The 26,390-nt window shown below is 39.2% G+C and overlaps 1 protein-coding gene across 13 annotated transcripts in view; it reads right to left on the bottom strand.

Moving 5' to 3' along the window:
• Window positions 1-26,390, bottom strand: part of STAG2 (STAG2 cohesin complex component) — a 61,996-nt gene that overhangs the window by 16,914 nt on the left and 18,692 nt on the right. For 8 of the 13 annotated variants that reach the window (XM_083596793.1, XM_083596785.1, XM_083596794.1 and 5 more), the window contains exons 2-16: window positions 19,930-20,084; window positions 18,682-18,760; window positions 18,026-18,187; window positions 16,443-16,539; window positions 15,177-15,253; window positions 11,437-11,641; window positions 10,211-10,362; window positions 7,537-7,610; window positions 7,319-7,442; window positions 6,289-6,387; window positions 6,090-6,169; window positions 4,666-4,773; window positions 2,658-2,769; window positions 1,421-1,538; window positions 328-431 (exon numbers count right to left, since the gene is read on the bottom strand). In XM_083596793.1, the coding sequence (XP_083452919.1) occupies window positions 328-431; window positions 1,421-1,538; window positions 2,658-2,769; window positions 4,666-4,773; window positions 6,090-6,169; window positions 6,289-6,387; window positions 7,319-7,442; window positions 7,537-7,610; window positions 10,211-10,362; window positions 11,437-11,641; window positions 15,177-15,253; window positions 16,443-16,539; window positions 18,026-18,187; window positions 18,682-18,760; window positions 19,930-19,973 (1,635 nt within the window). In that variant the 5' untranslated portion in view covers window positions 19,974-20,084. The remainder of the gene's footprint in view (window positions 1-327; window positions 432-1,420; window positions 1,539-2,657; window positions 2,770-4,665; window positions 4,774-6,089; window positions 6,170-6,288; window positions 6,388-7,318; window positions 7,443-7,536; window positions 7,611-10,210; window positions 10,363-11,436; window positions 11,642-15,176; window positions 15,254-16,442; window positions 16,540-18,025; window positions 18,188-18,681; window positions 18,761-19,929; window positions 20,085-26,390) is intronic. The other 5 variants (XM_083596787.1, XM_083596786.1, XM_083596788.1 and 2 more) reach the window with 1 other exon arrangement.

Below are 26,390 nucleotides of genomic sequence, written 5' to 3'. Positions count from 1 at the left end.
AAAAGATAATTTAGTTAAAGTTAAGAAACTTTCACTAATATGTACACTAGGCATGAGTTCATCTTCCAATCAGCACATCTTACTTCTGATTTAATGTAATAATCCAATGAAAGTTAAAAGGCTTTTGGGACACAACTATAGGGTCTTTTGATACGTATTTTAACAATGCAACATTACTGACATTGTACTGCATCCATCTGTCACAACATATGTGAAGAATTACCAACACAGTTTTTCATTTGTTAGAAAGCCTTATTATTAAAATCAAATATGAGAATGAATTCAGCACTACTGCCATACTATAAGTTTACAAAAACAAAACCATACCCGCTTTCCTGAGCCTCTTCCTACAGGCGGATGACATTCAGCTGCTTGTCTAATTGTACACAGCATTATTTCAATTAGTGCACTTTCCTGTTTGTCTGTTAAAGCTGAAATTATAAAAAAGATCAAAATATTTCAACTCATTTTTCCTAAGAACATACCTGCTTATGAAGCCTTAGATATAAGTAATAAAGGTTTTCCACTGGAATTATGTTAATAGCTTAAACTTGCAACTGGGGCATCAAGATTAAGTAGAAAACAACAAATGTGTACAATTATGAGTTTGAATTCAGGTTTGGAAGTAATAGTAATGTTTTACAGTTTTTGTACTACATTCAAGGCTGTATTTGCATTTTAATGCTTTCTTTAAGAAGACAGCAGTATTATTTTTACAGAATAAAGTAAATGGGAGATTCACATGGTAAGAACAAAGCAGGAGCAAGGGTACTGATCTGCAGAATTAACTCAAGGTACTGATTTAGTATTAAAATGATTTCAAATGTTTAATAAAATTATCAGGGATGATGTTTCAATATAAATCTGCAAGACAGCATTATTCCTACAACCACAACACCTATACAGAAAAACTGAGGAGCAACCAGACATCTGTTTGTTTATTAAAACACATTTGCTGGTTTGACTATGAAATAGGGGAGGGGGTTAACTTTGTATACTAAAAAATCATGGTGAGAGACCAAGGGAAAGTGGATTTCGCTCCTCATCACTGCAAGATCCACTCTATAGTTCTCTGGAGAACTTGTTTATCAAACATATACATATTTCATTTGATCCCCAAGTTGAAGACAACAACAAAAATTCAACAGATTTAGGCTACAAACTATGCTTCATAAAGAGTATGTCCAATCCAAGAGTACATTCCAAGGAAATATGCATAGAACCAAACTGACCTATGGACTGCAAGACATGTGGACTATTTGCTAACCAATGGTTGCAACCCAGATTTCTGTACACAAAAGAGCTTCCCTTTCTCTTCCATGAGAAAGGAAACCTCTCCAAACTCAAAACCCCTTCCCAACCAGACTATAAAGTCTTCTTATGAAAAAGTTTGATGCTGAAGAATACAGTGAAATCTTACGTTCTTCTCCATTGAGTGGCTCCTCCAACAGAAGACTATTCATACATTCCCAGTCCTTCAAGAGGTCAGTGGCACAATCCCACATGCTGTCCACCAAGTAAGCAGCATGTTCATGTAACTAAAAAAGATTCAACTGTATTTAACATTTTGTCTCAGGAAAACTAGTTAATATGTATACCCCAAAGGTTAGGAAAAGCCCTACTGTTGTTGAAGCTGTGAAAGAGCCAATGCTAATTCCTGTTATTTATAATTTCAAAGGGAAGTGTTAATATTGAACAGAATTATGGGCAATTAACCAGGAAAATGTTTTGTTACTTGTTTGCAGTTACTATGATGACCCCTTGAAACAAGTGTATTTAAGCATCCTGAACTGGTTTACTTATTCAGAAATGTGTGCTGCATTTTAATTGACAGTGACAGTCATGGTTATTTGAAAGATCTAATCACAGCAAAACACTCAAAGAACCTCAAATCAGACAACTCTTCTTCTCCCCTCATGCTTCTATTATCAAAACTGTCAATGCTAAACAGTGTCAGCAATAATCATAAAGGGAGAGATTTGGAGGTGCACAGAAGAGCAAAGGAAATGTGGCCTATGAGTTCAATCTTCCTGGCCATATTGTTTATATTCATACTCTTAACAGAGTAGCCAAAACTTTTCATGAACTCATTTTCCACTAATTAGTGTAGCCAAAAAAATATAGGCCTCGGCCTCACTCTAGGCAGCTGTTTAATCATCAAAAACTACCTCTACAGTAAAATAAATAATCCCTTTAATAACAGATTTGTAAAGACATCCTAGTTAAAAAAAATGTTCAACAGATACAGTGGTACCTCGGGCTACAAACTTAATTCGTTCCGGAGGTCCATTCTTAACCCGAAACCGTTCTTAACCTGAGGCACGCTTTCACTAATGGGGCCTCCAGCTGCCACCACCGCACTGCAATTTCTGTTCTCATCCTGGGGCAAAGTTCGCAACCTGGAGCAACTACTTCTGGGTTAGCAGAGTTTGTAACCCGAAGCGTTTGTAACCCAAGGTACCACTGTATATAAAATGAACTGGGGCAAAACTATTTTACTGCTCTTTTAAACAAATTGCTATACTTGGGTGAGACACTTCTTACTATTCAGAAAGTCTTGAATGCCTGGTATGCTCTTCTGGAAGAAATCACCATAAAAATCAAGCATTTATCTTAACTATAGTTCTATAAAATGAACAAGTTACTCATAAACATACCTCACTTTCCAAAAAGAAAAATACTAAAGTCTTGACAAGGTTAGCATTTGGACCTTGTCTCCCCCGTCTTTTAAGAATTCCATCCTCTTCAGGGTCTCTACGACTAAAAAGCCTTTCAAAGCAAGGGAACAAAAAAACAAGCACCAGACATTTATTGCTGTATCAAAAATTGCTGTATATGCATTTACTAGACAGATGATGTTTTCAAGAGCAACAGTTAACTATTATTAACAGGTAAAAGTTTGCTCTTTTATAGACAATATCCAATTGTTGCACCCTACTGATGCAGTGAACTTCCACTTGCACACGTGATACATTTTATTTCTCATTTTCCTTGCTGTCACCCATGCACCCCAAAATCTGCTCCAGTGGGTTGAGGGACCCTCTGAGATAGATGGGGCGGGGGGGGGGAGATGTAGGGGGCAGAAGAGGAAGGGGAATTCCCACTGTGTACACTGGCACTATGTGGGATCTCATCCTCTATCACTATGGAAGGGTTACCTATAATAGGGTTGCCACATTTTGAAGAACAAAAAAGGGGGCACATTTTCCAACTTCTACTTTCTGTTCTGTTAGGCAAACGCTGAGGCACTTTCTTGTATATTCACCTCTGGTGACTGAACACTCAGTGGCCTAGTTTAAATGTGTGTGTGTTGGGTTAGGATAGCAGGAATGCAAATACTTGCATACTTAGAATCATAGAATTGTGGAGATAGAAGGAACCCTGAGGATCACCTAGTCCAACCCTGCAATGCAGGAATGTGCAGCTGTCCCATATGGGGACTGAACATGCAACCTTGGCATTATCATCACCATGCTCTAACCAAAGCAGGGAGTTGAACCAAGGTCCTTCTGGGTGCAAAGATGTTCTTGGCACTGAGCCATAGTCCCGCTGAAACAGAAACACAGGAAGGAGCCTTATACCAAGTCTGACTCAATGCTCTGTCTACCTCAGTACTGCCTAAGTCCAAAGTTCATTTCATGACCTAATCCGGCCTGTCGGATTTTATCTGGCTCCTGTGGCAGTTTCCTTCCTGGGGTAAAATCCTAAAAAAAAAGCTCAACAACTTCAACCCTAAAAAAACCCTTCATTTCCGGCCCTCTTTAAAAAAAAGTTTGCACACCACTGGCCTATGCAGTTGCTTTGGAACGTCTCAGGGCAACACACACACAAATGGCTTTAGTCATTAAGGTCCCCAATCCATGCATGTTTTACTTGGGAGGAAACCCCACTGAACTGCTGGAATTTACTTCCAAGTAGAACACTGCCTCCAGATCAGAAATGGAAACAACCCTTTCCCCCAAATGATGCCCAAATTGCTTCTTTTGTTTATTACACATTGTATTTTATTGTATTATGCTTTGAATTCCATAAAACTATACTCATCTTAAGTCTGCATAATACCTCCTGCACTCCACTAACCATAGTTAGTGGAAACTAGTTTGCAAATCCTCGTTTATGATCATCCAATTTGCTAATCAACCATAAATTGTTATTTGTCAAGTCAGATATCACACCAAAAAACCTTAAGTCATTAACTGAACTGAACCATAAATACAAAAACCACCAGGATTTTCAGGCTGTCCATTTACTAGAGCTGTGGCATGCAGTGAAAGGCACAAGATGTCCACAGAGTGTGAGCAGGCATACTTGCCCTAAACTGTATGAGACTTTTAAAGGTCAAAACGAGCACTTCAAATGGGGTCCAGAAACAAACTTTAGCCCCTTTAACATTATCAAGCCCCATTTGGTTGGAACTGACTCTGACATAGGCCTGTATATAGCACAGTACTGAGATTTCCTGCTCAGGTGGAACTAGAGAAATAAAACTTAGTTGTGATACTTGTGTGTGTAACTTCCTACAGTCTGAAGCAACTATACTGCATTCAATTATTGCTTCCCTCATGAGGAGAGACTTTGTTTAAAACATATCCATAGTATGCTAATTACAGAAAACATTAACCATTTCATAAATGGTACTTATACAAAAACATTATCCTGCCTTACTTTTTATAAAGAAATTCTCCTGCTGCTACAGCTACTGGACGATGGGCAGAGTAAACCAGGTGGTAGACATTTTCACAGTCTTCTGCAGTCAGGACTTCTTCACTACTCCTAGAAATGAAAATAAAAAATATATATCCCAAAATCTTAAGGAAGAACGAAGAGATTCAAAGTTGATGTTAACATTAAAATCAAAAAAAGGAGCAAAGTGACTAATATTTCGATGTAGACAAAAATAAAAGTACAGAAACAATAATCACAAAGCCAACAGAGCTAGGTTTACAATATAAAAGCACAAAAATACATATCACAGTAACAAATGAAAACACTATGCATGCACCCCACAGTTTAAAAGGCCATAGATAGTTTAATTAGCCAAAGGACTGGTAGAAGAGGAATGTTTTTCCTTGATGCCTAAAGTTATGGAACAAAGGTGTCAGGTGAGCATTTCAGGGGAGAGCATTCCACAAGCAGGGAGCCAACCCAGAAAATCCATTATGGTTTTGCTGGCCTCCAGACCTCTCACAGAGAAGGCACACAAAGAAGGCCCCAGATGATGACTGCAAGGTCGACTGGTTCATATGGGGGGAGGTGGTCCATGAGGTATTGCAGTCCAAAGCCATGTACACCAACCGCTCAGGGGTTGCATAACTAGTTTCATTTTACTGAGTTTCATTAGCTGCTTGTTAAATTTGTGAACAGCTGTATAAAAAAAACGGTAAGTGATCTGAGGTAAATGCTGACAGCTAAGTTATCTTTGCCGCCAACAGTTGACATGTCCCATAGCTACCAGAATTGGTTATGAATGGAGGGCTGGTCAAGTACTACAGCAGTTTTATATGTAATATTATTTGCACTGTGGGAAATGGGCCAAATTCTCTCAGACATTTTTATTCAAGTATAATGAAATGTAATTGGCAATAAAATGATATAATGGAGACAGGGTGAATCCGGTTGATTGCTAAGTAGTTGATAGCTGCAGCTGCTTGGAAACTGGGTGAAGATGCTGTAGGAATTCTTACACCACCTACAAATAACTTCCATGAAATCAGTGGACTTTTAAAATTACCACAGCAGAACAGGTGACCTCACTAAGTCAGTTTAGGCTGCCCTGCTGCTCACTGTGGGCATGAACAAAAAACCCACCAACGAATTTGGGCCCTTAAACAAATATATCAAGGAATCATGACATTTTCTGGCACAAATGGCTGTTGAGAACTACTTAAAAACCTGCTCAGAGTATCCCAGCATGATAAAAACTGAATCCCCCCCCCCAAAAAAAAGATCTTTCAGCCCCATAAGCAACATAATAAAAGTGACACTGCAAAACAGATATTCTATGTTCAAAGCTTTGTCAAAGTGCACGTAAACAAAATGTACAAATTAACTCCACATGTTTATATTACACACTGGCCTGAGATACTTACTGTAAAACAAGAGTAAGTAGTTTTATTGCTTGCACTGCCACATCATATTCTTTGTCTAGAGTCATAGACACAATTCTATCCTGATGGGGGGGAAACAAAGTTTTAAAATGACAAGTGTTAAAAATGGAAAGTCTGGAATGCTAGCTTAAATGAAAGAGAGAGAAAATGCTAGCTTAAATGAAAGAGTAAAAATACGAACCTTGAATCGACTGGTGAAGAGCTCCAATTTGGAATTCAGTTCTTTATTATAATAAAGCCCTTGCAAAGCTGTAAGACATTTGAGTCTTACCTCCCCTTGCTAAGAAAAAAATCAAACACATGGAGGCTTTAAATATCATTTTTCAACATGACATGCTGCATTCATTGATTGAACAGCTCTACATCTATTCTAAATCAAAGTTAAATGCTGCAGGTCTTTACTGTTCTTGGTTTGTTGCTGTCATATTAATAACCAAGCACTCTCCTGATCAAACAGGCAATATTCCCAAAAACAATATAATCTTCCTCACTATGATTGTGACTGGGATCCAAACAACTACTGGCTGCATTCTAACATGGTAATCCATAAACACGGCTTACTGTGAATGAACAGCACGCTACTGCATGCTGGCAAATTGCTCCAGCTGCTCTCGTTCCCGAGTGAGGGCAACAAGCTATAATCCAAACCAGAGCTTGTAGTTTGTGTTTCCCAAACAAACCACAAATTGGGAAAGAGCCTTAGTTTCACAGATTGTAGTTTGTAGAGAAAGAAAACCATGTGCTGGTTCAGACATTGATAGAAACTAAGGTTCCTGGTTGATTGCTCCTGCTCACACTAGGAGAGAAGTGCAGCAGGAGCGATTTGACAGTGTGTGCTAGCATACTGCTCATTCACAATAAACCATAGTTTATGGCTTACCACACACCAACAGACTTCCTAAAAAGCATTCCAGGGTTATGGCACCACTACTGACAAGGCACACTGTAAAGAGCCTGATGAACCCGTGCATGCAGGCACTTAGGTCCCAAGCAATGCCCAACAACTTGTGAAACGCTTTTGACTCAAAGACCTCTTGGAATGTAATTCATATAACTTAACTTTTGTACTTCTCCATTTTGCGTAAAACCAACAGATAATATATATTTAAAATGTTGTACCTGTACTGAAACTAACTTTGTTTAGTTTTGCTGCTTTATTCTCAATAATTCTGAAAACCTTGAAAATGGACAAATGGTACACAGCATCTTACCTTGTCATGCATTGTCCATCCCACATATTTTAAATAGCTGTCATTGAGAAAGGCATCACTATACATTTTCATCCAAATCCCAATTTCTTCAATACAGATTGCTCTTATTTCAGCTATTGCATCCCTGGAAGAGAATTGAAAAGTAAGTAAAATATGATAAATAAAATAATCACAAGCAAAGCTTAGCCCGTTCTATAGCACAGAGCAACTGAACTCACCTGTATCTATGAACAAATACACCTTTAAAAATTGCATTCATCATATTCTCTATTTCATCCTGATTTTCTTGGAGCTGAAAAATACATTAAGTGCCAAATGAAGAAACTGTAGTTTTAAGAGATATACGGACACAATACATGTCTATAAAACTGAAATAATTCTCAAAAAAGATTACGGGACAGGTGAATTTGTTTAAATAATTGCATATTAACAAATCATTTTCAGTGTGTGAACACTACTGCATGCCATACTGGTGTGGGAAACTTTTGGCCCTCTAGATGTTGCTGTATTACAATTGCCATTCGCCAGGCTTCCTGGGGCTGATGAGAGTTGTAGCTGCAACAAAAGCTGGAGGGTCAAATGTTCCCCACATGCCGTACAGTAGGATAGCAACATGAATAAAATATCCGTAAAAGTTTAAAATTATACTAATGAAACAATGAAGCTTGAAGATATGCTTACAAGAGTGCACACAATTAGGGGGTGAGGTGGAGTGTTTCTTTTAGAGAAAGCAATTTATGAGCATTGATGAACTGTTGCCCCACCATGCTTTCAGTCAACTCACTTTTACCTTTTGCAGAGAACCTAATCATCTAGAGACATCTAAGACCAGAGAGTGGAAGGAAGTGATTCAATGTTGGACACCATCCCATAAAAGAAAGCAGAAGCTCTCTTAAGAGCAATGTAGGGAGATTAAATGGCACTAAGTTCAGTTAAGAGGCTCTCTGAGCCCAGCTCCCCAGTTTGGAAAGAAATGCTTCCTTGGCCTCCACTTGTTCTCAGGTATGGTGCACATGTTGGAAGAAGAGTCACTTTGACTCTGCCCAATAGTTCTTTAGCCAAAGTGAGATTATCCACGGAAAAGGAGAAGATAGAATGCATAGGAAAAGAAATATATCCTCTACATCCATCCTTTGTACCCAGATGACATGCATGTTGACTATTTACTCTATTCATGCTACAGGAACTTTGAAACTAAAACTACAGCCATTGTACTTCAATATTTCAATACTTCAATACTAGAAGACATCTGAAGGCAGCCCTGTTTAGGGAAGCTTTTAATGTTTGATGCACTATTGTATTTTAATATTTTATTGGAAGCCTCCCAGAGTGGCTGGGGAAACCCAGCCGGATAGGCTATTATTATATTTATATTGTGCCTTAGGCACAGTAAGATCATTGTCAGCTAGGATCCAAATCCTGTGAAGACTCATGACACAGTAGCTAAATTCTGGAGGTAAGAATTTCATAGAAAAACTAATGCTCAGTGCCACCTAGCAGAAAAGTTTGAGGACCCACAGTAAACTAAACTAAAAACTCAATTTTTGGAGAAGGGGTAAAAAGGAAACTCCATTGTATATAATGTTCCACACAGCACAAATCCAGCTGGTGGGAGTCAACATAGTCTTTTAAAGGGCTGTCTTGGTTAGCTTTCCTTGAAACAAGCCTACACCCATGGATAGAATAATCATAGAAATAGCTGATATTTTGCCTATACAGAGAAAGAGTCTGTCACCTTTCAAGATCTTCATCTATTTCTGTGCTTATTTTGTTATAGTTGTGATCTGTGCAACCAAACTCTTCAATATTTTATTGGGCTGATTTTTAAATGAAATCCAAAGTATTTATAAAAGGTGTTTGTCACTTGAGCTTTCAGATTTACAGTATTCCGAAAATAAATGATTTAGTAGTATTAATCTAGTAACCAGATGCTTCTCCAAAAGTGTACAGTAAGTTCCATGTATTTTGTATTGATGTGTTATTATCTTTCGCGTAGAGACATTATGAACTCTTGCAAGCCAGGAAGAGATCATGAACACCTTTGACGTGTGGCACACTGCAATCTTAGTAGCTTTGACAAGTGATTATTAACAAAAACTTCTAACATTAGGTCAACCCACTCTTTAAATATGCTACTGAGATTCACTTATTGAAGGGTTCTTGCTAGAAAGGGTCATTCAGGCCTAACAAAGGCTTTTTCCGCAATTGCTTCTTAATTAATTTGATACAATCAGGTTTGATCTGAATTTACATATTTATTTATTTATAATATTATTCAAACACTTAGCAGTTATGGAAGACCCTATCTTGGCATACTGGTTTACTATATGATTGGGGTGATTTAGGGTCCTTGTCTTGTTCTTCATACAGTACATAGGCAAACAATGGAACTCACTCTCTCAGGAGGCAGTGATGGCCACCGACTTGGATAGCTTTAACAGAGGATTAGACAAATGCATGGAGAGCCCACCTCTCCCATGTGGTCACTGGGTGACCTTGGGCATGCCACTCTATTTGAATCTTTTGCACACTTGGTCGTTGTGTTGGATGTGTTAAAACTTTAAAAGATTAAACAAATTCATGGAGAAGAGGGTGTCAATGGCTACTAGCCATGATTTCTATGCTCTACCTCTAAAGTTGGAGGCAACAATGCTTCCAAATACCAGTTGCTGGAAACTGTGGGAGAAGAGAGTGCTCATGCACTCATGTTCTGCTCCCAGGTTTCCCACAGGCATGGATGCTGGACTAGAAGGCTCACTGGCCTGATCTAGCAGGCTATTCTTATGTTCCAATAACTAAGCAATGGCAAGATAAATTTCACAATCAACTGACAGCACACCTCATTTTGCATCAAAATCTTTAGAAATTAAAATAATTGACAAAGGCTCTAACCTCTTTCCTTTTTTGTAGCAAGAGCTCCAGTCTATCATTAGCTCGTTTTACAATTATTTTATTTCGTTCTGCTTCATACTGTCGTTGTGTATTGTCCATGTTAATGCTCAGATTTAATGCCACATTCACTAATGCAGTCATCAGTTTCATAGCTAAAAAGTATGAAAGATAAAATCACTTAACGTGCATGTGTTTTAAAAAATAAATAAAGACATTATCAAGACTGCCAAATGAGACATAGAGACAAAACCACTATAGTACATTTAAATTAGACTGCTCAATGTAAACAAGGCTGCAATCTTATACAAACTTACTTGGCAATAAGTCCCACTGAACTCAAGGGGACTTACTTCTTAGTGAACTTGTACAGGGATGCACCATTTGAATGATTCATTCAGAAATTGAAAGGATGGTTACATGCAACCTAGATAATATTGATCTTAATGAACCACTATCTTGATTTGCCTCTATATCTTTATTTTCTTATTGGAGGAGCTATCAAAACAGGCCCATTAGAATGACTACAGTACAAACATATGAATAATTTATTTTATTTTTCTAAATTAAATTACAATCAACACATGCACACATAGAAATGTATGTGTGCATTTGTATGTAAGTTTATAAAACAAAAACTAGCATAAATAAGAAATGTATTCATTTATATAACAACAGGAATATATTTTCTACAACAGTATAGTATCTTATTCCATAACCATTTGAAATAACCCAAAACTTTTCAAAAATGCTTTTCATTACATATGTTTTATTCAGAGACTCTATTTTTTGTGGATGGGTGGCAATCAAATCCCATGTCTTTGCCTGGTACCAAAAAGCTTTCCCAGGGGCAGAACCCAGGGCAGATATTCTCAACCATAGCCATATTCTCAAGGACATTTTTCCAGTTGCAGCTGCTTTATTTCAGAAGGCAGAGACAACAAAGCATCCACATGCTAACATTCAGTAATACAGGAGGGAGTCCAGTGAGGATGATCTCAGTTTTTGGATATAGCCCAATATATATTTTATTTTACTGTGATTATTCCCACTTTAAGGAAGGCAAATAGATATCTATTTTATCAAACTATGTTTTTCTCTTTGGCTTACTGCAGATTTCTGAACCAGTCATCGCAAATTCAATAAAATATGGGAGAAATCATTATTCAGGATGCCTTTTAAGACTTAAAAAGAGAATACACAAAATCATCCTAATAAAGACTGCTTACCTGCCAGTGTGCTAGTATGTCGAAATGCCCTGACTTGAGAGTCTGATAGTCCTGTAAGTAGTGAAATGACTGTGTCCATCATATATTCATCATATATGATACTATACTGACACTGCCGGACCAATACTCCAATAAACTCACAAAAGCTTGACTTAAATTTCTTCCATTGAGGACCAGCCATGGTAAGTGGATAATCTCCACTATCCTACAACAGGAAACAAATATATGTTAATGATATTTCATATTATTATTTGTTAAAATATAAGACGACTTGAGGAACTAAAACAGCAGAAGTAAATGCAGTAAATATCGGCATTCTTCAAGACCCAAGAAATGCTCCTCACAAAAATGATTATCCTTGTTTTCTTTAGTACATAAGATATTCTAAGTTTTGTTTTGCTTTCCAAAGTGGAACCAAGATTTCTGCTCACCACAAAAACAACAATTTTTTGCAGAACCAAAACTCTCAAGGCAGCAGGTGCATTTGAACATGCAAGAATAATAATAATCACTCTGGAATAGCCTTGGGGAAAGAAGTTATTTTAAGAAAACTACATAAACTGAGATGCCAACAAGCAGTTTTCAAAACAACGCAGGGATTTCAAAAGAAACCAATGATAAGCAATCTGTAAGACATCCAGTTTACTGTTGAAGTCAACTGTCCTTTTTAGCTCTTGAAAATACACACTTCTGGAGAGGAGCTCCCTTATTAAGGCATAAACTGATAACCTCTTCAGAGCAGAATATGTATGGCTCTTGTGCAGTTTATTACCATTGTGCTAAGAAATACAGCTAAACCCTTTTAGATGAATAGTTGGAAGCAGTCTTGAAAAAAACATATTGAAACAGTATTTCAAGGTTTAAACAGTAGAATGATATTTGTGTAGGGGCATGTACATACATATGTAATACTTATCAAATATTCCACGTCTTTATGACATATCATATTGTTTCTAAACTTAAATACAATATTAAATCTAACAATGCCAATAATATGAATATGGCTGTTTAACAGTGCCCTGGGTTAATATCTTTTAATTTATCCCACGCAAAAATTCTCAAAACTCCACTGTCCATTGTTTTCTTCATTACTGTCACAAGCCATTATTTAACATTGGAAATGTATATTCTTTTTAAATGTCTTGCTTCCAATAACTTCTTTGGGACACCTATCTCTATCCATGCTTGGTATTTCATCGCTCCCCTTAAAACAGGGATGGAGAAGCTTCTTTAGCTGAAAAGCTGTAGGCCCACATGGGCAGCCCTCTGTGGATTACATGCCCGTGGTGAGTGGGGCCAGGGACATGTGGGCGGAGCCACACATGATTCTTACTTTTGTACAGTAGGCTACATTCCAGACATGCAAAAGCCAGGCAGAGGATTACATACACAAACACTTCCACACAGAACAGGCATTATGCACTCAAGGAGGACATAGAGCAGAGACAGGTGTGGCACAGAGAAAATCTTGAGGGCCCAAAAGAGGCCTGGAGGGTCATATTCGGCCTCTGGGCCAGAGGTCCCCCACCCTATCCTGAAAACCAGTGTTCAAAATTCACTGGTCGCCAGTCACATTTCGCAACTCACAACCATCTACTTGGTGACTGACATCACCATCTGGCTGGCTGGCACACAGTAGCATTTCTTGCTGCATACCAGCCAGCCAAGCTGGAGAGATGTCAGAATCACCAGCAACTCTTGACATCTCCACAAGTCGGCAGCGTCTTTTACTGTCACACTACCACAAAAGTCAGCTAACTCGTGTAGTAGAATGGCAGCAAAAGACGCCACTATGCTCCAAACAACCCATCTGTGGAGATTTTTGTTGCTGGCAACTCTGGGTGGAGAGGGGGAGAAATTAAGACAATGGAGCCAGGAGGAGAACAGAAGCTGCTTTCTGAATATCACCGCCAAGGACACTTGGAGGCCAAAGCTGCATGGTGCTCATCTTTTTATTCCATAAACATGCAACCTAACATCTCAATAAACTAAGTTTCCAAGGTTTATTTTTTAATGAGCTACAGAACCTCAGGGCTGCAAAGGGATGTTTGCAAAACAAGTGAACTTTCATACTCCAGAATGAAGCTCAGAAGGATTTCTAACGTTTAGTGGATAGGATTTCAGAATTGTGGGTTCTAGTCAAAGCTAATCCTACTCAAAGTAAATCCATTTAAGTTACAAGGCATAGCTAACAGGGTCATTACAATCAATGGGTCTACTCTAAGCAGAACTTATTTGGCTACAACCCACTGTCTGGCCAGGTATTTTTCTCTTAAGACAACTCTTTGGTCCCTAGTGGTTCTCTGGACTCTCTTTTACTTCCGTGTGTGTGTGTGTCCCCTTTGACTCTCTTCTACTGTTATCACTGCTATCCTTTCTTTTAGGACCAATTGACACAACTGTACTTCACACTGAAGTGGGGTGGGTGGAATTCAGACAAGGCCATCAGCCTTATGAACGCCTCTTAACTCACATGGTGTGGCTTGCTACTTTCTGGAAAGTCTTGAGCAACATTAAAAAATGGTTGTGCTAATCAGCCATTTAGAAGCACAGGAAATTTTTGAAAAGGAAAATGGTTATAAAAATGATAGTTAATATATAGTTATTTGTGGACTTAAACCATATCATGACATTTTGTGCCTTCATGGCACAGGACCTACATTTCTTTTTCACAAAATGCATATACCAATGCTCAAGGTCTCCTCTAAGTACTCACATTCATTTTTATCATTCCAGTTCCAATAATACTCAGTAAACCTGGTTCCCACCACTTTTGCTTAGTGTTATAGTTTTGTAATGCAATCATATGAAAGTTTATTCAGAAGTAATCTCCAGTGAATTCAATGGGACTTACTTCCAGATAGGTGTACATATAGAATTTTCAGCCTTACACCCCAGAGAAGTGGGGTTAAGACCTTAGTTTATTTATCACTCAGTGCCAACTTTGGGTGGGAATCCATTAAAGAGCCCTGTCAATGGAAGCCCTGCAGTCAGTGTGTTGGACTATGACCTGGGAGACCAGAGTTTGAATCCTCACTCATCCATGAAGCTCACTGGGTGACTTTCGACCAGTCACCATCTCTTAGCATACCCTACCTCACAGGGTTGTTGTGAGGATGAAATAGAGATGAGGAGAACCATGTACACTACTTTGAGCTCCTTGGAAGATAAATGTGGGATATAAATACAATAAGTGAAATAAAGGATTTCTGCTTCTGTAATGGGGCTTTATTCCCTTCCTCCACAAGCCACCCCCCAAACTGGCTTGGGGGGATTGAAGTAGCCACCACCACAGCGCACAGGGGCAAAAGAGAGGGGACTGTTCCATCCGGCAAGTCAAAAAGCTTGCCCTGACAAGAATGATTGCCTTAGTGTGATGCTGAATTCCAATCCTTTAAAAATCAGTGAGGCTGTTTATTTTTTGAGGTGATTTTTATTCCAATGGAGACTCAAACATTCCACTATGGTGATCGTAACTTAGGTTTAAAGTGCCATTTGGTGGCTAGCTTACATATCTGAGTTTCTAGCACTGCTTAAAACATCCCTTCAAAAGAGATGCCATCATTATTACCTGCATGTTTTAACTGTAAGTTCATTTCCACTGCTTTTACTTATTAACTTTCCACCCTACCACTATCCTTTGTAATGCAATGTATTACATCAAACATTTATATCCTGCGACATGATAGTTCATTTCATAAATGCATGACAAATTTTCTAGAAATATGTCTAAAATTTACCTCATCAAATTCTTCAGTCATTTTCCGAATAATTTCTGAGTTTTGCATATGTCGAAACATCTCTGCTGTTACAACCCCTACAAGTAACAAATAGTGATTTAAAATCACATCATACAGTATCACAGACCTTAACTTCTGTGGGGGGGAAAAACGTTATGCAGGAACATACTAAACTGAAATGTCATTTAATGTTTGGACAATAAGCACTGTTTGTGTATACAAACAATTACAAATTCAGGCAAGGCCTGCTTTATAAGCTGCTAACATGCAAGTTTTTATACAGTTGGCTGTTAGAATTTTCTAAAACATGTTATATGCTATATTGTATGCCACCTCAATCTCTGGCAAGCCACTACAGAAATATTGTTAATAAATTAATCCTGAAATATTATGATTCACAAACACATGAAATCCTAGTTGGCAGCCTAAGATCAATCCACAATGTCTTCAATTTTTACAAGCAAGAGAACCGAGGAGGAGGAGAGAGATAATAATAATAATAACAATAATAATAATTTTATTTATTCCCCAGCCACCCGGGGCAGCTTGCAGCACATATAAAACATAGTAAAATATCAAACATTAAAAACTTCCCGATATAGGGCTGCCTACAGATGCCTTTTAAAAGTTATGTAGTCCTTTATTTCCTTATGGTACAGGGCTTGTTCTCAAGCTAATAAAACATAGTTTATTAGACTGAGAAAGTGACATCTGAACCGAGTCTTGCTCTCCAACAACAAGAACTGAAAATACTGCAAACTATGCTATTTCTTCTACCTCCTCACTCACTGCAATGTTTGTTTTTTAAAGTGTTTATTGAAGAAGATTTCTCAAATCTTTAAAGAAGAGGCAGCTAACCCATTCGAGTGAATACATTGTTTCCTTTCTACGTGACCATTGAGTTGTGAAATTTAGACATCCTAGCAACTCAAGCCATCGTTTGCAAGCCTACTTCAAACAGTGATTTCCAGTTCTGATTTGCTGGCTGGTAACAAAACTCGGGTTATAAATTCAGGTGCCATGACAAACCATAGTTGTGCTTCCTTAGCCATACTTGAGCATCATGTCTGAACTGAGCTACTCTGTGACAGGCAAGTCTAATGGAAACATGTCTAGCCAGCTGTGCTTAAGAGAGAGAGTGGTGGCAGGCATTTGCAAGCCAAGCCCCCACATTTAAGTTGAATAGTTAATTGAAAAAAGGGTGGGATTCGAATTTTTTTTTAAGTCTGTAAGGAAGTAAACGCTACTTCCAAATACACTTCTTACCTTTACAGCCTGAACATTGAATAAAGAAGTTGATGAGATCAAGAAGTGCTATATCCCTGTCATGTTTGTAGGATTCTATCCAGTCATCTACCACAGACTAGGGAAAAATAAATAAAGCCACCATTAAATACACTGTAACTACCTTTTCAAGATGCAGCTCCCACCCACCCCAAAAAGCCACCAATCAAAAAATTATAATAAGCTCATAAAGTTCCCTGAACCAGTTCTTCTAAACAGCAAACTAAGTTGCTTATTTCTTTACTTTCTTTCATTTCTCAAAGTATTAGGCTATATGCATTCACTAGCAGAATGTTCTTCTGCTCACACAAAACAACTTTCCCTTCTCCTTCCCCTCTGCCAGCCCTGCTTCAGTTACGTGAAACAGAGAAGTCTAAATTGTTGTGAACAAAGTATTTTGCTTGTAAGCAGCTTCTACTGGTGAAAGAGGTAAAATGTTTTAATCAAGCAAGACAGTTCTCAGTTAAAACTATAGCTTGCAGATTGATGACAATGAGACAAAAGAGTTAGGTGCACTGATTTTAATCCAAAGGTGCCTTTCAACTCAGATGCTGCCCCCTATGAGCAGAAGGGTACCTTTGGATCAACCTATTTTTATGTTTGTATCTAGATACAAACAAATGATTCCATTAACCAAAATAATTTAGAAGTATTAAATAAACCTGCACTAATAATGCACACTAACTCTTAAGATTTGGAATTTAGAAAGTACGTCATTCTGCCAATACTGGTAGAATTAGCTTCATAAATTAATTTCTGAATAGGTAAAGTTAAAGGACCCCTGGACAATGAAGTCCAGTCAAAGGCAACTATGGGGTGTGGTGCTCATCTCACTTTCAGGCCAAGGGAGCTGGCATTTGTCCACAGACAGCTTTCAGGGTCATGTGGCCAGTATGACTAAACCACTACTGGCGCACAGAGTCTTGGGATTATGTTCTCCCCCTCTGAAGGAGAACTTTGGAAGTTTCACTTAATAACAGCATGTCTTGTTATCAATATTTGGGCAAACTGTGGTCAGCCTTAACTATGGTTTGCTGCAACAAGCAAGTTTTATCAAGTTGCCTTCACAGTCAAAAATCGCACATGTGTTAAACTGCTGTTAATATTGTTCAATAGAAATTTCTGCCTTCCTCCTCATAGCTGCACCAGAGGAGAAGGAGAAAGGATTTTATGAGCCCAGGGCTTTACTGGAACTTAAAATGCTAAAACATTATTTAGTTTATGTTCAAACATAGCCAATATGATTATATGTTCTTTTATTAATTTCTTCATGAGGTCATGCTCAGTTTATAGCCAGAGTGGGGAACTGAGGGACAGATTTGAGTTTGGACAACTTTCCAGGGGTTCATTCCAACGGTTAGACAAACAAACAAACAAAAACAAAGAGAATAATGCTAGTATCTCTCCCCCTCCCCATAGTTGTCTCGCTGTTAAAAAATTTATGTTTTAAAATATAACATCAAGGATGTGCATAAGAGCCCAACTCTTTAGACAGTTTCAATTTTATAGAGTGCTTTATTTACACTACTTGAATATTCACTTTAAGACCCCCTAAAAAGACTTACCTGCATAGCACTCTTGCCCATTTTAACAACTTCAAACAGCATCATGTTTTCCACACCATTCTGCTGGTGATGCCCATTCATTCGATTTGGACCACCAGGCTTCCCTGCTCCGTTTCCAACTTTCCCCTTCTCTCCTGTACCTTTTTTCCCCTTTTTACAGGTCTGTATAAATATCAAAAGCAAATCTATTTATTAGTAAAAGTGTAATTGAACTATTTCAGGTATTATTATGTGTTACCAGAGGTTTAGATTTTGGAATCTTTATTTACTATAAACCACTATTAGCACCCGTTGTGTTCTGCCAGTTTATATTTGCTGAAACAAAAGTTTTCAACACAAAGACCAGGATATAAAGGGTTGCATGTACACAGTGACTTTCTGGCCTGCCCATTCTAGTAGCAACCTATCCCTGGTAAACCTGCCCCCAAAGATGTGTGAACACTCTGGAACACATTCCATGAGAAGAACAGCTTCAACTTGAAGAGAAATCTGCAACCTCCCCACACACTATTACACCAACATTATTCAGATTCAAACAAGCACTTAAGTCACCATTACTGCATGGATAAAATTTCATTCAAAAATTATATAAAATATAAACCAGCTTTATTACATTGCCACCAGTCTATATGACTGAGAATGCCAAATACACATACCTTTCCTTTTCCTGGTTTCTGATTTTTTCCTTCAATATCTTCAAAGTCAGTATCTGAAGAAAAATGTGTTTCAGATTCCCTAAAAAGACATATTTTATATTCTTGGTAAGTATGCCTTTATTTTGAAAGTATTTTATTTACCATGTCTATTACCTGGATGCAAAATAGTTTGCCCTGGCTGAACAGGGTTTCAATATGAACAGGTTTCAATACGAACAAGAAGGTACATGTCAGAAGCGAGCCAGTCCATGACAGTACAGGAGTGGTCTCAGCATATGATACACACCATGCCAATTCAGAGAGGTGGAAGGATGAGAGCAGAAGCTAGGAAACCTTGAGTTAATATGTGGATAAAGAATATTTCCTACCCATCATCTGAAAAATTTAAATGGTGACAAGAATACTGCATACATAACAATGAAATTTGCATGCATCCATATCAGTTTATCTTCCTGATGCAAGCAGATACTTCACTTAAGCTGCAACTCAAAATAAACTTACTAGAGTGTAAACCCTACTAAGCTCAATGGGCATAACTTTGAATAAACTACCAGCATGATTTGCAGGAAGCAGCAAACCAACAGACTGTGCGCAATTAACATCAGGTGAACAAATAAAATTTAGACAGCACACGATTTAAAGGGGAAAAACAATGCAGTCAGAGTAACACTCATTTCTTTGCTCATCCTCAGAAAGTAATACTTTTGTAGTATCTTAAAAAGAGCACACTCAGCAACCCTGTTTGAGCCAGTTGTGAAGTAGTTCATTACCTACACCACTGGTCTTCCACTAGTGGGTCTGGAATCACTAGTGGGTTGCAGCTTGATCCAAGGTGAGTTGCAACAACAGCTCTACCTTCATGTGAATATATGCTAAAAGATTAAGAAAGTGGGTCTTGGGTCTGAAAAGGTGGAAGACACCTGACATACACTACCCCAAATCTGCAAGAAACACCTCCAACACCTCCTTCATCATTGAACTTATATGGTTTAAAAAGCCATTACATCTGAAGAAGTCACAAGACAAATATTTATGGCAGGTACCCTTTGATATTGGCTAAATTGTTCAAGCAATCTTTTTAAGTAACATCACATAATTCTTTGATGATGAAATGATGCTAGGACTACTGACTTAATATAAGCCATAATTTTAAGGCATATATATAATAGTATATATCATTGCTGTTGAGGGGGGGAGGAAGATGCTTTGTGGGTTTATCATTTAACATTTCTATTTTAAGGTACTTACTGAAGCAGAGCAAAATTAGTTGTTGCTTCTTGAGCTGCTATCATTTCTTTATCATCTTCTGGAGCACTACTGTATTAAAAATGCATTCAAAAAGCAGCTGTAGTTTGCAAAAGTAATTGTTTATCACTTTATTCTCTTGTTGCAGTAGCCTATACCTGTTAAAAAACAAACAAAAGGTTAACTCAATTTACATAGCAGCTTGTGGTTTTAGTTGCTCTCATCAAATATATATTGTTGCTTCTTTAAAAATAGCCCCCAAAGATAAAATAAATAAAAGTTTTAACTTTTTTTCAAGAAGCAAGATATACTTGGGATTAGTATATATGCACATGAAATATCAATCTCAGAATTGTCTCACTGTGCTCCTGGGAATATAAATGCCTTCGAGAACAGAACAGATCAAAGGTTCACTGGATCTAGCATCCTGTTTTCATAAAAAATCAACGAGATACTTCAAGAAACAGAGAAGGCTAACTGCAATCTTCCCTACTGTTTTCCCCGCAAACAATAGCTTTTAAGGAGAAAATCATATTCCAACATGAAAGTTCCATTTAGTTCTCTCATAGTTAACAGTCAGTGAGAGACGTACAAATTTGTCTAGTCTCCCTTTAAGATCATGTAAGAAGTCCATGTAAGTTATTACATCTTGTAGTAGCAAATTTCAGATTAACTGTGCCCTTAGATAAGAACTTTCTTCTGTTTCCCCCAAGTTTATTAATGTTTATGCATTTCAACAAGTAGCCCTGAATTCTGTATTATGAGAGAGAAAATTATCTCACTCATCCAGTTTCTCAACACCATTCATACTTTATATGTATCAATCATTTCACTCCTATGAAGGTACTCCAATCCCTAGAACATTTTGGTTTACCTTTTCCCAGTCTTTTCCAGCTCTGTAATACCTTGTTACAGGCAGAATGATCAGAACCATACAGAGAATTTCAAATGTGGCTATACTATAGATTTATATAATGGCAATGCGATACTGGCCATTTTATGTTCAATCACATTCCTAACAATCCCTATTATTTGAGAAAATTTCTACTTGAACATTGAATCCCTTGAACATTTTGGTTTACCTTTTCCCAGACTTTTCCAGCTCTGTAATACCTTATTATAGGCAGATGATCAGAACTATACAGAGAATTCCAAATGTGGCTATATCAGTGATGGAGAACCTTTCAGACACCGAGTGCCCAAACTGCAACCCAAAACCCACTTATTTATCGCAAAGCGCCAACAATGCAATTTAACCTGAATACTGAGGTTTTAGTTTAGAAGGGGAAGTTGGCACATCCATGTGGAGTAATAAAGTGGTATCTCAGTTTTTGAACGGCTTAGTTCTCGAACTACTTGGAACCCGAACACTTCAAACCCAGAAATGAGTGTTCTGGTTTTCGAACTTTTTCAGAAGTAGAACGTGCTCTGTTCTGAGTATAACTTCCATTTTGAGTGCCACACTTCCGTTTTCAGAATGAGGAAAGGCGGGCTGGGCGGCAAGCGAGCAGGCACCTGCTGCCCTCCAGCACTTTGTCCCTCCGCCATCACAGCCACAACAGCAACCACCCCCTCTTCCAGCTCCGGAGGCGCTGAGTGAGGGAAGGCTGGGCTGGGGCAGCAACTGAGCAGGCAGGTAGGAGTGGGATTGGGCTGCTCTGAGCTGGATCGGGGCTGCTCAGCTGGGGAGGTGCAGGCTACATCACATTCGCGGCTGCACTCCCCTCAAGGGAGAAGTTTAAAGGAGCCCCCACCTATGCATCAGATCCCCTGCAACCCTGTGAAGGCAGCCAACCTGAATAGTTGATGAGGTTGGCCTGCAGGCAGCCCCTGCAGGCAGCCAGGTGCTCCTCAGCTGAGCTGCCCGCTCCCGCTCCTAGGGGATCTCTCAGAAGTGGAGGCTTCGTGCTTCCCAGATGAGAGATCTCCACCCTGCTCCTGCTTGCACACAAGTAGGAGTGGGAGCAGGCAGCTCAGCTGGGGAGCACGAAGCATCCACTCCACTTCTGACTCCGCTCCTATTGGCCCTGGCCAGAGGGTGTGTAAAGCCTCAACCTCACAGCAGCAGGAGAAAGGCGGCTGCTCGGAACTCTCTGCAGCCCACCAACACGTCAGCGCACTTCTGAGCGCGTGCACAGAGCTGCGTCCCACCCCCCAGCAGAGGCTCCCCAAGGGAAACCGCGTGCCCTGGAGGTTATGGCTCCGTTTTGCGCACACATACCCTGGCACCCCATCCGAGGTGCTTCTACTCACTTGACAACTCAACGCACTGCCCTCGCCTTCTGCCGGCTCTGTGCTGGGGCGATGGTGCGCGTGCCCGCAGAGAGGGCTCTGAGTGCCCGCTCTGGCACATGTGCCATAGGTTCGCCACCACTGGGCTATACCATAGATTTATATAATAGAAATACAATACTGGCCATTTTATGTTCCATCGCATTCCTAACAATCCCTATTATTTCAGAAAATTTCTACTCTGCATTTCTTACCTCAAAAGCATTCCCAGATTTTAAAAAAGAATTATCCTTAATGTTGGTAGACAGAGACCTAAAGGTGGCAAGTGGACCAGATCTTAAGCCATTGAGAATCTTTCAATTTACCGATAGGGTCAGTCTCTCACAGCAATTCAAAGTAGCATGTGGAATGGACTGGGGCTGTATGCTACACACTGGGAATTACTTTGCAGTTGCACAGTACACATTGCCACTGTATTAAGCAAAATGCTTGTTCACCGAAGACACAGCAATGCATTTTCATTAACTGCAACTATGGTAGCCAACCTGCTATCAGTGGTGACACGCTTGTCCAATTCCTGACTGTGGTTTTTAACATGTTTAAAATACTGTAAGCAATAGCTAATTACCAGATGGTTCAAGTGCCTCTTGCGAGGTTTCAAGTTGAAAACAAATGACAAAACTGAAGACCATATACAAACATTTCAGTTGTCTAAGCTTTAAATCCAATTAAATATTATCAAATGCAACTGAACACTATATTCTTTTAATTTTACACCAAAGTCTTGAAATGTAATTTCCTGGCAGGAATAAAAGGTTAAAATTCATACTGCCACTAAGTGATGCTAAAACACAATCAGCTTACTTTAAAAAAAAATGTATCATGCTGGAAGATCACTTGGTGGAGCTCTAGCCCAAAGCTAAATAAGACAGGTCACCCAGAGGTTGACCTAGCTATTTCTTGACAGGAAGTTTAAAGTGTAACAGCTAAGGCAGAACAATATTATAATGAGTTAGAATTTATATTTTACAGCATGCTAAATAAAATTACGTACATAAGGTACTCCCTCACTTTAATCATGCAGAGCTTAAAAAACTCCAACAACTATAACAACACAAACAAACCCCAAACCTGCTGCAACAATGAGGAAGGTAGTGATTTTACAGAGTTTTGCATTGTGATTAAACTCATCACATTAATATATTTGAATATTTGTTATATTAGTTAATTTTCTAGGTGACAGCGTGTTTTCAGTTGTAAGCTAAAGATTCTGCCACAAATGAACAATCTGATTTTAGAGCGTTGCTCCATTAAGAATTATGCAGCTAAATGTCCACTGAAAATGAGAATTGCAAATAGAATGAGCCAAAACTGATCAAACCTCAGGGACAAAAATATCTATATCACCTCACACAAAATGTGGCTCTCAGCCAAATGTTTGTAATGTTCCCATTGAAAAGTAGAATGACTGTGAACTGACACTGAGCAAGATGAAAACGCTGCAGTGAATAATCCAAGATGGGCTCAGTCACACATGCAATTCATCACATGATATGACTACAGCCTATGTGAACCAGGCCCATCTGGATTTAAAACTATTATTATTGCATATTTCCCACGAGGGCTTGATAATGAAGCCTACATATGGAGCAAATATTACTGTTCAAGAAAAGTACACTCCTGAAGGTCCAAGGTTAAAAAAAAAAATTATGGTCTGATGCAGATACTGTATAGCATTGCCAAGCACTGCTAATCTTTTAACCAAATGCAATTTTCAATAACAACAACAACAACAACCACCACCACCTGCCCTTCACCCTAAGGTCACAACCATCACCACCACCTGCCCTTCACCCTAAGGTCCCAGGGTGGGTTACAACAATAATAAACACAACATTATAAACAGTTGAAACTACATATAATCACAAAACTAGGGTGTCATAAAAATATGCATCTCTGGTGTCAAAAGGCAGAATAAAGAGGTCACTGAAAACGATATACTAAAGTTGCTGGACACACTTCCATAGACAGGGAGTTCCATATGTTAGGGGCTGCCACAGAGAATGTCCTATTGCAGGCCAGCAGAACCCCCAAACTATGAGTCTGCTCCTTCCAGGGGAGGGCAACCCCATCCAGGACAGGCCATCTCCCCACCTCCTAAATGCATTACATATCTTGTCTATTCAGCTTCAATTTATTGACCCACATCCACCTCATCATCAGCTCCAAGTGCCTCAACTGCTTCTCCTAATTCATATGGAACAGAGAGACACGGCTGAGTGTCACCTTTGTACTGATGACACCTTGTTCCAAATCTCCTGGCAACAGCTTCCAGTGGCTTCATATAGATGTTAAATAGCATAGGAAACAAAGTGCCTCACAAAGTTGTCACTGTAGACCTCAAGGGTGCAAGAACAATGATCTCTTGGCCAGATGACAAAGGCCCATTCAACACTCAGAAAAGCTCTACCAGACAGCTACTTGCTGCCACAATGGTGGCAGAGAAATAACATCACATGGAAGGCACAATGGTGCAGTCCCACCTGGGTTCTGTCAGGTTCTTACCAAGCTTTAAGCTACCTGCACTCAAGATACTGACCTTCCTGGTACAGCATTACTAGCTGGGATTAACCTTAATGGAGGTTTGCAAACAATTATGGTTAAAAATCCAATTCAGGGTTATTGCTGTGTTATGGTTATGACAAGGAAACCATGACAATTCATATGGGAGAAGGAAAGGTTTCAGAGGTTGATGTGTATAAGCCTGCAACCTACACAAAGCAGAAGCTGGACAGCATTTTTTACACTATGAGGGATTGAACCAGTTGTACATATAATTTTTCTCCCTCCCCCTTAAAGTGGAAAATGTGTACACCTGTACACAAATGGCAACAGTTAGCAGCACTTATATTAGCACAGTATCTAATTATTCATAGGAAACCTTTGTCACTCTCACAGTCACACAGTAGGCATGGTCCCATTGTTTCACTTGTGCTAGGCTGACTTCACAACACATCTTTCTCCACTTGTGCTCTAGCCCTCATTCAACCTGTTTCACTAAGGTGCATGGTGGGTTCAACAATGCCTGAGAGCATACTTAGGGACAACTGTGTCAAGAGCCCAACAAGTCTTGGTGTTCCACAGCATGACAAGGGCTGCAACAGGATCACCTGCTCTATCTATGAGAAATTCCCCCAGAGCATTCAGGAATCCAGTGGACTCCATTAGTCTCCCAAGACAGATCATCTCAATCTGTCCACCATCCTGAGTGGGAAGATTGGAGCTATAAGTCCAAAGTTTACCATGAAGTGATCTAACTATGATAGCAGGGTGGCATCCACCATCCCCAGACCATCCCTTCCTCCATCTGGAGCAAAAATGCAAACTAGGGTGTCTTCTGCCCTATGTGCTGGACCAACTTGAGACAGACCCGTAGTTGGCATGGGGCTGCCTCAGCACTGTAATTCTGGGTTATTCTAACATCGCACGCAAGACTATCTTTGCCAGCTCGGTCAGAAAAGATACTGGGCAGCAGGGTGGATGATACACCAACAGCAGCTCTAGTCTACTGTCTCCTTGGTCCGACACCACCAGCTCTGAAACTGAGGGTTTTCCTGGAAATGGACATTATATGGAAAACAGCAACTCCTCATTCCCATACTGCAGCCTGTGCTGATGCTGCACCAAGTATCCAGGTGGGCACAGCTGGACAAGATCAACTCTTCCCAGCTCAACTACCCACCTCATCCATGATCAAATCATGGATAAATGTGGTTTTATTCTGTACTGATCTAGCATTAAACAGCAGGCACAGATGATGAGTAACCAGCAACCCAAACACTGGAAGGGATGGGGTGAGAAAGAAAGAGTAAATAGCCCCATCTTCAATTTGCATGGTAACCTGTCACCTCCCCATGGATGTATCTCATTCTACCCATGATCAGTGAAATTGTGGTGGCATCACCTACATCCCTCTTTTCCCAAACACTTTATGCAAACAACAACAGCCCACCAAAAAAAATCTGCCACCACCGATTATTCCACAAAGTAGCTGACCTAATTAAGAACAATGTTAGTGAAGGGTACAGAACCCACCCAGTCACTATCACACTAGAGCCCATCTAATAAATCCCATAGGACTTAAAACCAGCATCTATATACAGGTCTGAAGCCTAAGTATGGGAATACAGGAACATGTGCACTGCAAAATTCTATCTTCCATTCTTCCTTCA

The sequence above is a fragment of the Podarcis filfolensis genome (assembly GCF_964270895.1).
Source record: "Podarcis filfolensis genome assembly, chromosome: Z".
Taxonomy (NCBI): domain Eukaryota; kingdom Metazoa; phylum Chordata; class Lepidosauria; order Squamata; family Lacertidae; genus Podarcis; species Podarcis filfolensis.
Note: the sequence above shows the minus strand (reverse complement) of the source record. Positions and strands in the feature narration are given on the sequence as shown.